The 14,656-nt window shown below is 41.2% G+C and overlaps 5 protein-coding genes across 7 annotated transcripts in view; 3 read left to right on the top strand and 2 right to left on the bottom strand.

Annotated features, from left to right (window-relative positions):
* nprl3 (NPR3-like, GATOR1 complex subunit) overlaps window positions 1-5,097 on the bottom strand; it is a 10,978-nt gene extending 5,881 nt beyond the window's left edge. Inside the window, exons 1-6 of one of the 3 annotated variants that reach the window (XM_030380393.1) lie at window positions 4,715-5,097; window positions 4,333-4,405; window positions 2,912-2,950; window positions 2,037-2,169; window positions 1,549-1,623; window positions 292-445 (exon numbers count right to left, since the gene is read on the bottom strand). In XM_030380393.1, coding sequence (XP_030236253.1) covers window positions 292-445; window positions 1,549-1,623; window positions 2,037-2,169; window positions 2,912-2,950; window positions 4,333-4,405; window positions 4,715-4,877 — 637 coding nt within the window. In that variant the 5' untranslated portion in view covers window positions 4,878-5,097. Of the gene's footprint in view, window positions 1-291; window positions 446-1,548; window positions 1,624-1,813; window positions 1,902-2,036; window positions 2,170-2,911; window positions 2,951-4,332; window positions 4,406-4,714 lie in introns of those variants that run through there. The other 2 variants (XM_030380399.1, XM_030380408.1) reach the window with 2 other exon arrangements.
* Window positions 5,098-6,264: 1,167 nt separating this feature from the next.
* On the top strand, window positions 6,265-8,242 carry LOC115560875 (hemoglobin subunit beta). The gene is made up of 3 exons (XM_030380503.1): window positions 6,265-7,545; window positions 7,641-7,863; window positions 7,976-8,242. The coding sequence occupies exons 1-3, from the start codon at window positions 7,454-7,456 to the stop codon at window positions 8,102-8,104; spliced, it is 444 nt and encodes a 147-aa protein (XP_030236363.1). The 5' UTR covers window positions 6,265-7,453; the 3' UTR covers window positions 8,105-8,242.
* A 592-nt stretch (window positions 8,243-8,834) lies between these two features.
* On the bottom strand, window positions 8,835-9,794 carry LOC115560881 (hemoglobin subunit alpha-2). The gene is made up of 3 exons (XM_030380515.1): window positions 9,488-9,794; window positions 9,173-9,380; window positions 8,835-9,067 (listed from the first exon to the last, which is right to left on the bottom strand). Exons 1-3 carry the CDS (start codon window positions 9,580-9,582, stop codon window positions 8,939-8,941), a joined length of 432 nt encoding a protein of 143 aa, XP_030236375.1. The 5' UTR covers window positions 9,583-9,794; the 3' UTR covers window positions 8,835-8,938.
* A 1,316-nt stretch (window positions 9,795-11,110) lies between these two features.
* Window positions 11,111-12,517, top strand: LOC115560866 (hemoglobin subunit beta-1-like). The gene is made up of 3 exons (XM_030380490.1): window positions 11,111-11,336; window positions 11,603-11,825; window positions 12,278-12,517. The coding sequence occupies exons 1-3, from the start codon at window positions 11,245-11,247 to the stop codon at window positions 12,404-12,406; spliced, it is 444 nt and encodes a 147-aa protein (XP_030236350.1). The 5' UTR covers window positions 11,111-11,244; the 3' UTR covers window positions 12,407-12,517.
* Window positions 12,518-13,684: 1,167 nt separating this feature from the next.
* Window positions 13,685-14,570, top strand: LOC115560889 (hemoglobin embryonic subunit alpha). Its single transcript, XM_030380523.1, has 3 exons — window positions 13,685-13,845; window positions 13,972-14,179; window positions 14,293-14,570. Exons 1-3 carry the CDS (start codon window positions 13,751-13,753, stop codon window positions 14,419-14,421), a joined length of 432 nt encoding a protein of 143 aa, XP_030236383.1. The 5' UTR covers window positions 13,685-13,750; the 3' UTR covers window positions 14,422-14,570.
* The last annotated feature ends 86 nt before the right edge of the window (window positions 14,571-14,656 follow it).

The raw sequence follows: 14,656 nt of genomic DNA, 5'->3' as shown, positions 1-14,656 counted from the left end.
TTGCTCCTGAGAAACATTTAATTCAGATATTTCTTAACAGAGTCAAAAGCTGCATTGGAAAAGCAACATAGTGCAGCTTTAAACAATGATATTAACCAGGGGTGTAAAACATATTTCCACGCCGGGCCACATAAGCATTAGGTTTGCCCTCAAAATTGTCCTTTTCTGTTGAAGATTTCAAATTCATTTGAAGCTCTCGCGGGCAAAATAAAATGAGCCGGATTTGGCCCGCGGGCCTTATGTTTGACACCTCTAATACAAACGGTTTAAAGAGGTGTAGGAGGGCCTCACTCTCTGTGACGTTGGGGATCTCGTCCTGCACCGCCAGCATCAGCTTGGCCTCGCGGGTCAGGTACTGGCAGCGCCGCTCCTCGTGCTGCAGGGCTATGGCGATGCGGCGGGACAGCTTGTGCATGGAGCTGATAACCGAGGGGTCCGCGTTGGCCTGCGGGGGGCGCAGACACCAGAACCGCACCGTTACTCACGACTCTGGGATGAATGACTCATTAACTCGGATGGATTCATTAATGGCAATTGATGGGGTGGGACGTTGGTTAAAGAAACAGCATTTAAAGATGTAGACTGCATTACTCGCTTGACATTATTGACGTTTTTTTGGTTAAAAAAAAAGCAAGAATATTTTTTAGATGACGTTCAACATAGTAATCAACGCCTATTTATCACTGAAATACTTCTGTCATTCCGAGAAAACAGGGGCAAGGGGGTTTAACCTCAATTTTGAAGTGTTGAACAATTGAACAAAAGAGAACTATGCTAACTATGCCATTTTGTGTGCGACAGTTTACACCAAAAAAAATGTAACTGTAAAAAATATATATAAATTCATTGATTGAGCTGAAAGAAAGAATCATCACAGTGGCTGGGACATGCTGAGGACACATACTGAGAAAGCAATGCAGTGGTTAAAAATGGCCGCTGCCAAACATGACTTTACAGAGCATGACTCAGCACTTTATTGTCTATTACCAGTATGCTGGTATAAGGTGGTTACAGATAGTGACTCGGCTCTTCTGTCCGGGGGTGTGGGAGGCAATGTTGGGCATCGCGATTACCCATCTAAAATAACACACCCCTTTTCTTAACTCCCCACCCACTTGGTTATACACTCAGTATACTTGATAATTTTTAACACCCTTCGAACTTAGCCACTTGATAATTTATAATTTACACATGCCTTTGTTTGCCCTGTTGTTTGTTCCATTTATCTTGTCTAGTCCTTACTTAAGCATTTACCTTCGCGTCTATTTTTGTAGTAGTTTTTGTAGTACTTTGTATTTTTATTGTATTTGTTATCCTGTGTTTTACTACTGCTGGGCTGTTGCAACCAACACATTTCTCTTGAGGGGGATTAATAAAGTTGTATCTTATTTAATCTAACCCTTTTAAAAACACACAAAAATTAGTACACAGCCTTCAAATTACTTGATGTATTTGCAAAAATAAAATACATTTTCAGTACAAGCAGACTGCCTGAATTGGGCTGTGAGGCACAATAGAATAACCAAATAGCCAAAAGTACTTCCGTACCCTCAGGGCAAACACCACACTAAACAGGATCATGGTCGGCATTTCCCTCTTTGGAGAAGGATCCGATTTGGAAACCTAGTAGATGGAGGAAAAGGTCACTTTCAATAATAAATCAACTTCAGTAACCACCAATATTGACTCTACATTTGATTGCTTTTTTAGGTTGATGTTATCCCCGCGTTCATGTTGGTTTCCTTCCACACCATAAAGACAAACATGTTAGGTTAATACTCCAGCCTGAGCACACAATTCTCCGGAATTAGACCTGCAGTGGGTCCCCGGGGCCCCGTAAACGGGCCTGGCCACTGCACCTAGTGACGGGTCAAATGCCTCTTGGACAGTGTCTTGTACGTCTGCAATGACCATAAGGTAGATCGTTATTCTTGCTCTTTATCTCCTCCAACTGAGTGTCCAGCAACAAAGTTAATCAGCCACTATAACTGGGGTTGAATGTTAGATCAGGCCCAACCATGCAGCACACTCATTACCTGAATGATGTGCGGGTGCTGGAGGAGAGTAGGGTGGCCCACAAAACGCACATTGTCTATTTTCAGCTCAAACTTCTTCCCACAAATGTCAGACTTGGTGGCCAGGATTGTGGCAAGGATAATGTCAGAGAACCTTGAGGAAAGAGTAAAAAATGTTTTACCAAAAGGTACATGTTAAGAGAATGTGAAAGCTGTGTGTGTGTGTGTGTGTGTGTGTGTGTGTGTGTGTGTGTGTGTGTGTGTGTGTGTGTGTGTGTGTGTGTGTGTGTGTGTGTGTGTGTGTGTGTGTGTGTGTGTGTGTGTGTGTCCCACTCTATGAGAAGCAGAGGGGTTTGGGTAATCAGATGGCTCTGTCCTGAAGCATGATTCCCAGTCAGGTGTTAACCATAATACTGAGTGGCGACTGGTCAGGAGACCCCCAACGTGGAAATGTGTCAGAGTCATGCTTGTTGTAGCTCATGCCGTAAACCAGATTAACATAATACAATAATAAATAATCGTAGTAACATTTAAGAGTAGGTAAATATTCTGGACCCCATCAAGCTAGTGTTTATCAGAAGGAGGTGGATTTGCTTAGAATAATTGTTATTGTTTGTGCACTTCGAGAGCCACATGTGTAATTACACTCGCATGGTGAAATGAAAATGAATTAAGTCAAACAATTATTTTACAGGAACGACACAGGACACAACTCGGAATACAGATTTTACCCAAATTAGGGATTCATTGAATGGAGGCTACACTAAGATTCTCTGAGATTGGGTTTCCACATTAGACAGCAGTAAAGCCTGGGTTAAAACAAACAAAAAAAAAGGTGGAGGAAGACAGGGGTGATCTATACAGAGTGAAGCAGCTTTAGAGCTATGTGGTCTTACCCTGACACCAACTGTTCGTCAGTTAGTGGAGTTTGCTCCCTGAAACGGGGAATGGGGCCATAAGCAAAAGAAGAGGGGCAAACAGAAATGGGACAATGCAACACACACATGGACTGAAGTTGTGAAAAAATATGCTTACTATGCATATTTCGCCGTACCAAGCAGACTGAGAAAACTCCCATTATCGACTGTATTTTTATCAACCTGAACCTATAACCAATTTTCTCTGAGCAGGAATAAATGTTGACCGACATTAAAGTGGATAGTCTATGTATAACTTCTGTGATACTTCCATGGACTATTTGAATTTCAGGGATATTGTGTAAATTGAGGAAAAGATAACGACATATAATGATATCTAGTGTAAACTCCTTACGATGACAAGATACAACCTTAAATTATGAAAATTTGCCATAATTATCATTACCATTTAAATTAATGGGATGGCACTCAAGACTGTTCAGAATGGTATTTTGAATGCATAAGCACATCACGTATTCATGAATATCGAGTAAAATTCCCTATAATTATCGCAATACTAAATGTGATCATATTGCCCATCCCTAATTTGCCATGAAACAAGAGAGCCTTCACAAGCCTTGTTGTCTCCATTTGAGGGCGGCTTCATCAAGGTCATTTAATCTGAAAGAAAGTGTCTGATGCTGAATATATCAGACTTATGTGAATATGAAAATGCAAAGCACAAATACTATGGGCCCTAGTCAGATGCAACAGGGTTTTTATCCAGAACCTTTATTTTTCAGGGCATGTCCAATGTGCTGAAGATGACATTTTGCCCCCCCCCCCACACCAATACTTTAACTAAATAATGTCACTAACTTCAGCAATAAAAACTTCAGGCTGTAAACTCTGGTATTCCACACTTGATATTATGCTATACTACAGAGTAACATACATGAGAGAGCAAATGGATGATAATAAATTTGTACAAATATTAATTGTATACAATTATACTATAACGAAAGGTATGGTTGTCCTTAAATAATAGGCCAATTATTATTATTATTATTATCATCATATTTTTCCACTGCGACTGATATAGTGGGCTATTTGGTGAAACAGAGCAGCAGAGATTTGTTTTCCACCAATCCTTTCCTAGTCATTTTATATGTATTTTATATAATTCCTAATAATCTTAGTTTCAGGAAAATGTTTCTACCTTTCGGTATATTGCAGAATAGACAGAAATGTTACAAGCCAAGGAGAAAATAAGAATACATAAAAGGTGACAAACAAGGCCAAATAGCTATTTTCACAGCAGCCCGAATTGGTATGAGATGGAAGGTCGCCATGGTAGAAAGCAACTGACACATACTTAACAACTCGATTAGGAAATATGTTTAATGCAGAACTGTGTTCAATACAAATGTTAAGCAGCAAACAAACAAAAAAATCCATACCTTGAATCTCCATCCTGATCTTCAAGCACATCCCCAGTTGTGTTCACCAATGCATATGGACTTCGTTGTTTAGCTTGAGAGAAACAATTATTATCTTACTTTGAATATATACCAATTTGCGCTACGAAATGGCACAACGATGTACAAAACAATAAAGGAGTTAAGTTTTAGCGAGGGTTGTATGTGGAAGTGGATGTTTCTGCCACTCAGACTAGCAGTTGATCTACACAACTATACATGCGTCAGATTAAGATTAGCCTGGCTGAATCTAGATCAAATTCATAGTCAGGTGTTAAAACCGGTCAGTAATGCGATGATGATGATGATGATGATGATGATGATGATGATGATGATGATGATGATGATGATGATGATCTCTTACCTGGGGACGACGGACATTCTGCGAGCCTCTGGAAGGGGTAGCGGAAGAGCAGCTTGTTTCCTCGACTGCCCGAGCTGACTAATATGACGCTGATGGGGCTGCTCGGGTCGCCACTTCGGTCCATGGACTTCTGCTCCTCGAGTAGCTCGGTGTTGTTATACATGTCTGCATCCCAGAGGCTAACACGACACTAATATGTCCGGAGCCATACATCCATGTTCTCTGACCCAATGCTTTGCTGCTGTTGCAAAGTTAAGCTCTCTCACTTCCGTTGGCCTCACTGTCATTTGCGTTTGGGCTCATGTTTGCGCCAACCATTGGTCCATCGAGCTGTCAATTGCGCCCTTTGACCCGGGTCGTGACAATTCCGCCCAATCACAGCTCAAGCGTCTCCTGATTCCCCGGCCCAAATTGTTACGGTTTTCGTCTTGTACATCGAAAGAGTTACTGGAGAGCCTGTAAATTGAGGCTGACACTTTTATAATCTGGTGATCTTAAAGATTAGTGTTGAATTTTATTCAACCAATCCTATCGGGCAACAAAAGCAAAAAGGAAAAATATTGAAAACCATAGACGCTTGTGTTGGTAAAGACAGTAGTGAAAGCGGCGTTGCCATTGTTGTGTGTTACATTGAAATGGGTTCGCAGGGCAACTGTGACTACATTCAGTAATTCCGTATATACTAATGAATTAAATAATTTTCAGTATCAAAATCCAATGGCTCTAGAAATGCTTTTGACGAATCAGGACATTTGGAAAAGTAAATGGATGAATTAATATGTGAATCATGAAATGACAATTGCGCACACCTTTATAATATTTTCTCACGTTTACTAATATTTTACTAGCCATTCTGCCTCTACGAGACTCATCTGCATTTTTCCGCTGACAAATGACAAGTCCCATATGCGCCTTCACTTTTTTTTTTTTACCATATGTCTTGGTGAAATGTGGAGCGAAAGTGCACCTGTGTAGAGCCATAGGAGGCGTGGGAATGCTGTTCAGAGATGGACAACCCGTTTGCCCAATCGCAAATTCTGATTACAGTTCTGATTTTATTCTCTGAATTCTGACTCTAAACTCAGAACTAAAAAAACGGGATCCTCGAACAAGCAACACCTTTTTACATCCGATTTCTTCGGTAAGCTTTCCCCTGTAGTAGGCTATGTCAACGTGACTCTCTCTGAATTTACCTTATAGGTAGGCTACTCCCTCCTTTAGAAAGTTGGATTACGCTGTGAGATTAAACTCCAAATTCCGACTTTCATTTTAAGAATTCTGACTATATTCGAAGAATTCTGACTTTAATCTAAAAATTCCGAATGCAATCTCGGAATTAAGATTTTGTCCATTGCAAATATTATGATAGAGTATCAATGGGTTTTGCACCTTATGCAACTGGAGTTTTTATACATTTTGATTAGTACACTCACTGGCATTTGTGCACCTGCAATGAAGAATTGAAGAGAGGGTGTCACTGTTATATTGTGCAGGAGAGAAAAAATAAATCCTAAAAGTTTGCAACTCCCAAAGCATTTTTTTTAATTAATGCATTAGACGTGAATATGTGTCACATTCCAACCCGAGGCGTGTTCAGTGTCACGCTTTGCCTGACCACAGCGTGAGGAGCAGACTCTTTCTTCCGCTCATCTTGAATGGAGGAATAGCACCAACAGGGGGCGAGACGTTCTCCCAGCATTTGGTGAAATTGTTACGTAGCCTATTAATCTTTATTATCTGAATGGGAAATGCAATATTTTACGACAGATACACCATTAAACGTGTTTCTAATAACATTTCTAGCGAGAAATATACTTTTCCCTTGCATAATCTTCAGTCAGTGAATGTGTATGATCTTTATTAATCTTGATTATCTGAATGGGAAATTATATTAGGACCGATTCACCATTAAACGTGTTTCTAATAACATTTCTGGCAAGAAATATAGGTAGGCCTACTTTTTACTTGTGACACTGAACACGCCTTGCGAGGTGGACAAACGTAGATCTATTTCACGCTTTGGCGTGATACCGGGTTGCACATTCACACGTAAAGAGGTATAACTTCGCCCAACAAAAAGGACAGATGAGTAAAACATGTTTATATGTTGACTCAACAGGGATAATATTAGTTGTTGTTATGGATGATAGGCCTATACCATGATTTTTGAGAAAAGTTGATCCAGGGGAGAATAAATATTTGAAAGCAAATACAGGATTACTGCACTATATTCCATATGAATTGTCACTTGGTGCCTGAATGTTTTTTCCTTTGCATCAATAAAGCAGCCCAGCCAATAAAGACATTTCAACCATAAAGTGAAGCAGAAAAGGCACAATTGAAAGATAAAAATTCCGTATCGATGTTACTTGAAGCAACTCACACATCAAAAGATGACATGCATAAGACAAGTTAAGATTAATCAAATGTTAAACCATTTTACTGCTACAATTGCAATAATAAATAGTAATCTCGGTTATTAAGCAGGTCGTAGGCTAGGCCTATAATAACTAAATAAACCGACAACAAGTAGGGTTAGGGCTATCAATTATTGCGCAATTTTAAAAGGCAAAATAGGCTTAGTTCTGCTTTGGTTTATCGTCTCTGCAACATCTCAAGAAGGGGGCTTTGCCAGCCAACCGTGACTCACACCGTCCAGTCGCTTATGGGAGCGGAGAAAGAGAAAAGCATAATCCAGTGACCCAATACCAGCGTAAACAATCACCACAGCCGGCAAAAATGGTAGAGTGGACAGAATTTGAGCGCGATACAATCAAGGACATCTTCTCTAAAATCGACTATGACGTGGTGGGTCCCGCCGCCCTCACAAGGTAGGTTCATCTTGCAAAAAAATGTTTTGAACTCCACGAAAGATATTGATATTCCCAAATCGTAGGTTGTCTCACATTTTGTATTCCTCATCCAGGTGCCTGGTTGTGTACCCGTGGACTCGGAGGTACTTTGGAAACTTCGGGGCCCTCTACAACGCCGAGGCAATCATGGGCAACGAGATGGTGGCAAACCACGGGAAAAAAGTGCTCCACGGACTGGACCGAGCCGTGAAGAACATGGATCACATCAAGGAGAGCTATTGCGAGCTCAGTCAGCTGCACTCCGATCAGTTTCACGTGGACCCTGACAACTTCAGAGTAGGCCTAAGCAAGCCTCAAATGATTCTGCATGGATATCACCACCATGATAAATAGATATAAATTAGACACGTTTTAATGGGAATGTTTTTTTTTTTTCGTACCCCCACAGCTGCTTGCTGACTGCCTTGCAATCGCCATTGCCACCCAGTGGGGCAGTGCATTCACCCCGGACATCCAGGCCGCGTTCCAGAAGTTCTTGTCCGTTGTCGTCTTCTCTTTGGGAAGCCAGTACCACTAGTAGCGCTCCATGGACAGTAGGACTACCGTGAACAACAACATCAACAACAAATGCACTGTTTGTTCAATTCAGAGGACCGGGGAACTTTCCTCTGTCAAAACCAATAAAAAAACATCACCGTATGTTTTTCACTCTGTAGCCAAAATATCCTACTTAATTATAGGCTCCTAAGGCTATTTATTCAACTAAACAAAACTTGAATGTGCCATCATAGGGCTGGGCTTAGAGAGTGGGATTGGGGAGGATGCTCGTTTGCGCCACCCAACAGGTGCTCTTATTGGAGGACGCCATCTTGGAACGTCTGAAATTAACAACAGGTGACACTAGGTCATGCATACATGTTATTTGCATTGACCTGTATTGTAATTTGAGGCTAAGCACGATTTTTAGCAAAGAAGACCTGAGATTATAAAATCGAGTTTAGACCACGTTATCATGAAAAGCCTACACTACAAAATTATTTTTTCTAATAACATTAACAGATAAATAAGCAGTAAGCAAACAGAGTCTACTTTGCAATTAAAATAACTTATAGGCCTACATATATTTTATAAATATTTGCTAACAATGCTATAATCCGTCTAGAGGTTTAACCTGCATATTATATAAAATATTATTTGAAGGCTATATTATTTGTGAAATCAAGGTCAAGCGAACAAGTTGAAAAGGACGTGGTTAACTGCGCGATTCAACCGCAATGGAATGGAATAATGACAATGGAAAACAATAATGATGGGATTCAAACTTTTATTCATATTTTTTCAACAGAAGACTCAACAGGAACCTGATACTTTCATCCATCCTATTGTCTGCCTATATCCGACCGATCTCAGTTTATCGGTACTTCTCGGACAGAGCCAGGGCCAAAGCACACAGGAACTTGTCGACGGCCAAATGAGCCATTGGGGTGAAATCATCAGGGAACATAATAGCCATAACCACCAAGATGTTGAGTGAGAGAAGCTGTAGGAGGAAAAATACATTACCTATTATTATTAAAAGACCTGGATAATAATAATAATATCACATTGCGTTGAAATTGATTTCCACCACTTTCCTACCACTGACCTTGAAGTTGGTGGGGTCAACTCTCAGCTTGAAGGCGTGCAGCTCGCTCAGAGTGAGAAGACCCCTTTCCAGGTCGTCCATCTTGGTCACAGCATCTCCGATGCCCATCATGATGGTCTTGCCGTGCTTCTTCACGTCAGGGGAACCAGGGCTGAGGCTCTTCCAGTGGCTGAAGTAAGTCTTGGTCTGCGGGTACACAGCGAGCATCCTGGGAGGGGGAGGGGGACAAGTAAATACATTAATAAATAAAAAAAACACAGCAAATTGTTCAAGTTATTCCCCCTAACTGTAATTTTGTGGCTGGAGTAAGCATACCTTGAAAGAGCATCGGCGCCGATAAGCTCGGCCTTGCCGGACATCCTGCCCCAGAAGAGCTTGACGGTCGCCTTGTCCTTTGGTGTGAGACTCATCTTGAATAGTGTGGTCAGATTGGACTCTGTGGCACAGTTCAATATGTAGCTAATTCGCCGAAGTGGGCTCTTAAATATGGACTAGGGAGTGGGCGCAACCGGGGTCCACACCTCCGAGATAGAAGACGCACGGTGGCCCGTTCTGGACGCGTTCCAAATGGAAGCGCTCCAATAGATAGCAGCAGGCCACACAGGCTCTCACGAGATAAATGCACACCTCCATCATCATCGACGCCCACTCTGTGAGTAAAGTTCAAATTAGTAATAAGTAGCGTGTGTGGCTGCATCCTTAACGTATTAAATGTGTGAATGTTAAAAGAGACAACGCAAGCGTGAATTTGCTCCATGAACAGGCGTGGCCAGACTGATGATCCTAACAGTTTCTCAACACTTTAAATTAAGTGAGTTCGTTCAATTCAAGCGTTCAGCCTACGACACTGTGTGTTGTAGCCTATTTGCTGACGTTATATTGAACACCTGAAATTGGTGACTAATTTAGCAATAGTAGCAACTAACCTTTTTTGTGCCCAGTAGATTCAGATTGGGTGATTTCAGGATCACAGTTGAGACAGAAACCTGTCAGAGCATTCCATCGAATTATTCTGACTGGATCTCGAACTAAATTCCCACCGAAAATCGATTGTTCTTGGTTTAAAACGTGGGAATGTTTTAAACAAAGTACAATGGATTTTGTGGGAATTTAGTTCGTAAAACAAGTAAATGTTTTAAACATAGGAATATTTTCAAAACAACAACGGGGATGAGTCCGCCTGCAGAAAGGAAGTGGTCCTCCTGTCCCCCCAGTGCGGCGGGAACACTCGAAGATGGATCTTCTGAAAACATTAAATATATCAGGCTTCGGGCGCAGTACAAGTGTCTTAACATACACCAAAATAAGTCTAGATCATTTCTATTTTAGATCCATTTTTTATTTTTTTTATTATTCTCAGTTTCACCAAGTCAATTTCCAAGTGGCAAAAGAAACTAATTCTGAATCTGATTTTATTCTGAAAATGTAGGCCTATAGGCTAGGCCTGAAATATATGGTTACATAATTTGTGCATACATAGACCTAATACAGGCTTAATTGTAGGTAAATAGTAATTATACAATTAAAACCTCCTCATTTGCGGAAAAATGGGCAGTTTGGAAGGATTCTGTATAGCCTACTTATCTTAGCAAAAGGTAATGAAATGTTAGCGCTAATAAGGGCGGGTCCGATTAAGCGGGGGAGATAATGTTTTCTCTATTAGGCTAACCAGGCTCTGGAGATCCTATTCCGTGTGGGTCGGACTATTATTGCTTTATAATAGTTAGATATATGTATTTGTTATCCTCATATAGGCGTACACCGTGGATACATGTGTTTGAAGAATAAGAAGATTAAAATGACCAGTGGCTTATGTGTTTTTTCCCATGTCACTACATTTTCTTGGCATCGAACCCAATCCGACATGTGTCAATTTTGATAAAGTGACAGATGTCCAGTCAGTTGCCAACATTTCATATATTCCGCTCGCAAATTCGGTTCACTTGATGGATTGCCAAATGAGGAGGGGATTCGGCCAATATAAATATCCCGATTCATTCCGAGTCAGTCAGACTTGACTTGAGACTTGAGATTCAGCCTAAGCTACATTGAACCCTTAAGACTACGCCACAATGGTTGAATGGACAGCTGCTGAGCGGAGGCACGTCGAGGCGGTCTGGAGCAAGATCGACATTGATGTCTGCGGACCACTCGCGTTGCAGAGGTCAGTCTTTAATCAGAATACAATTATATATCAATTGCATGCGCAATTTAGCTATATATATTATATATATGATATATAAATTGCAACCCATGCATATAAATATATATATTTTAAATGAAATTTCATAAAATAGAAGAAATTAAGTAGGCCTAATCGACGATTTGTTTAGCAGATGCCTTAAAGTGACGAAGGTCAGAGGGTCCTGCAGACATTTGGGCTCGAACCCAGCACCTTTCTTTTAAATTTGGTATGTTTTTTCCTTTTAGATGCCTGATTGTGTATCCGTGGACGCAGCGCTACTTCGGTAGCTTTGGCGACCTGAGCACCGACGCCGCTATTGTGGGAAACCCCAAGGTGGCTGCGCACGGCGTCGTGGCCCTGACCGGCCTGAGGACGGCTCTGGACCACATGGACGAAATCAAGTCCACCTACGCTGCCCTGAGCGTGCTGCACTCCGAGAAACTGCACGTCGACCCCGACAACTTCCGAGTAAGTCGTGTGTGCGTGTGCGTGTGTGCGTGTGTGCGCGTGTGTGTGTGTGTGTGCGTGCGTGCGTGTGAATCTGTGTATTTGTATGTATGGGGTTGTGGGTTGTGTCTGCGCAGGTGCGTGGAGACAAACCTACATGTTTATGCGTGTATGCGAGTAGGCCTATATGCTTGCAGGTGCGCTTGTGTGTCGAGAAAAAACGATATAGCGAGACAAACTCATGACGTGTTTCGTTGATGTTAGTGGTTAGTGGTTAGTCGAGGATGTTATTATTATTATTAGCCTGTCCTGCATAATTAAGGCAATACAGATCTATCTCTTATCTGTGTGTGTGTGTGTGTGTGTGTGTGTGTGTGTGTGTGTGTGTGTGTGTGTGTGTGTGTGTGTGTGTGTGTGTGTGTGTGTGTGTGTGTGTGTGTGTGTGTGTGTGTGTGTGTGTGTGTGTGTTTCAGCTGCTGTGTGAGTGCCTGACCATTGTCGTCGCCGGGAAGATGGGGAAGAAATTGAGCCCGGAGATGCAGGCTGCGTGGCAGAAGTACCTGTGCGCGGTGGTTTCCGCCCTGGGGAGACAGTACCACTAGAAGATGTGTGCTGACGCTAGGGGGGGACAACAGCAAGCTACAACTTCAGTGACAAACCCAAAATGGATGATTTCATCTGTCAATAAAACCATTGTTTAACAGTCGCCTTTACATCCACCCTCTTACTGACGCTCATCTTTACCAACGGGCAATTAGCCCTCCATCAGAGTTGAAATAAGTATCGCAAAAATGACTTAAAGGAGAAAAAGGGGTTGTCATGTCGATATTTGAAATCTAATAAGATCTCCTAACTATGACAACGGCAAATAGCACACACACACACACATATATATATATATATATATATATATATATATATATATATATATATATATATATGTGTGTGTGCTATTTGCCGTAGCACACACATATATAGCCTATATATATAGATATAGATATATATCACTCATAAATATGATATTTACTCAGTGTTGCAGGTTAGAATGGCTTCATGGATTACATTTCTTTCTCTATAAAAAACAATAGATAATAACAATCATCCCAGGCAGCTACTGATTACAGTAAACATAGATATTGTTATTCTCACCCCCTCCAAAAGTCCCATCAAATCAAAAAGTTTTAAAACATATGTATATATCTTATCATTCATCAAGGTGATGTCTAATCATGAGGGCTTAGTTAAGTATTGGCATAATATTTAATCACCAAATGGACCAAATAACGCCTCTGGAAATCCTCACGAACATGCGTGATTGAGATTAACATTACATCTCACAGTAACGCACACATCCTTTGCAGCGCTGAGAGCGCGCCCATGAAATAATGGTCAGCAATAGATTACTAATATAGGCCTACAACAAACGAACGTCAGACTACCATACATAGAGAATATATCCTCCTATCATCTATCAACAGTCGAAATAGACACAAATAATGAAAAAAGTCACCTTCTTTTTGTGGCCATATGCATACCCGTGCTGCAGTGTCAGCATTGGAGTCAGGAGTGGAGGCGCTAGAAACCTCTTGAGAAAACACTGCTTCTCATGTCAGAGATAAGAAAACAATCTTGGAATATATCCAATGTTGTTTGGTAACGCCCATTCTAAAAATAAACTCAAAAATGAAGTTTGGTTGCAAAATTGCATTATTCCCCCCTCGAAAATGCTTCACCGGGAATCAATCAATGGCATGACCGTGAATCGGAATGCACATTATTTGTCATGCATTTTCAAGTCACACAAGTCAATCTCATGGGAGAGGTCAGATCTTGATATGAAATACAATCTTGGCAACTCCTCAAACTGGTAGGTGGAGTCCAGCATATAGCCCTATAAATAGAACATCCATCGTTGGAGTACAGTACAGAAGACAAAAGCCTACAACATGAGTCTCACAGACAAAGACAAGGCCCTCATCAAGGGATTCTTTGCCAAGGTCTCCAGCAAAGCAGTGGAGATCGGACACCAGACGCTGGCACGGTAAACAAACTGCTCTTTTTAGAGACCACATAGGCCATAACGCATATTGTTACGCTCAGAAAGTATCCACTTAATGGCTGACTTATTTGACATTTGTTTCTCCCCCCTCCATCTCTCCATCTTCAGCACAATCGTCGTCTACCCCCAAACCAAAGTCTACTTCTCCCACTGGAAAGACCTCGGGCCCGACTCCCCCAACATTAGGAAGCATGGCTACACCGTGGTGAAAGGGGTCCTGGATTCCGTCGACCTGATTGACGACCTTGTCGGTGGTCTTCTCGAGCTCAGTGAGCTCCATGCTTTCCGTCTGCGCATTGACCCTGCAAACTTCAAGGTAAACTTGTTCAGGTGTAAAATAACGATCAATAAAAGGCTCTCACCATTCACCATCCTATCATTGTAATAACAGAACATTTTAAATCGAACCATTTGTATTATTATTTCTAGATCTTGAACCTCAACCTGGTGGTCGTGCTGGGACTGATGTTCCCAGATGATTTCACTCCTCAGGTGCATGTTTCTGTCGACAAATATTTAGCTCTAATTTGTCTGGCATTGTGCGAAAAGTATAGGTAAAAACCCAATACGAAAAATGCGAAATGGTCATCATCGGCACATGTCTGCATCGAAATATCTGCAATGTTCATCGACACATGTCTGCAACGAAATATCTGCAATGTGAATCATTGACGCATGTTATATGAAATAAAGCAAAAAAAAAAAAAATATTGCCCTTGTTTTCATATCAAGATAGTAATTAGCTGTAAACTCAATTGTAGTTTTATTTTATTGTATTATAATTGTTTATTAC

Source organism: Gadus morhua, chromosome 2 (genome assembly GCF_902167405.1).
Source record: "Gadus morhua chromosome 2, gadMor3.0, whole genome shotgun sequence".
Classification (NCBI taxonomy): domain Eukaryota; kingdom Metazoa; phylum Chordata; class Actinopteri; order Gadiformes; family Gadidae; genus Gadus; species Gadus morhua.
The sequence above is the reverse complement of the archived record's forward strand: the minus strand, read 5'-3'. Positions and strand labels throughout refer to the sequence as shown.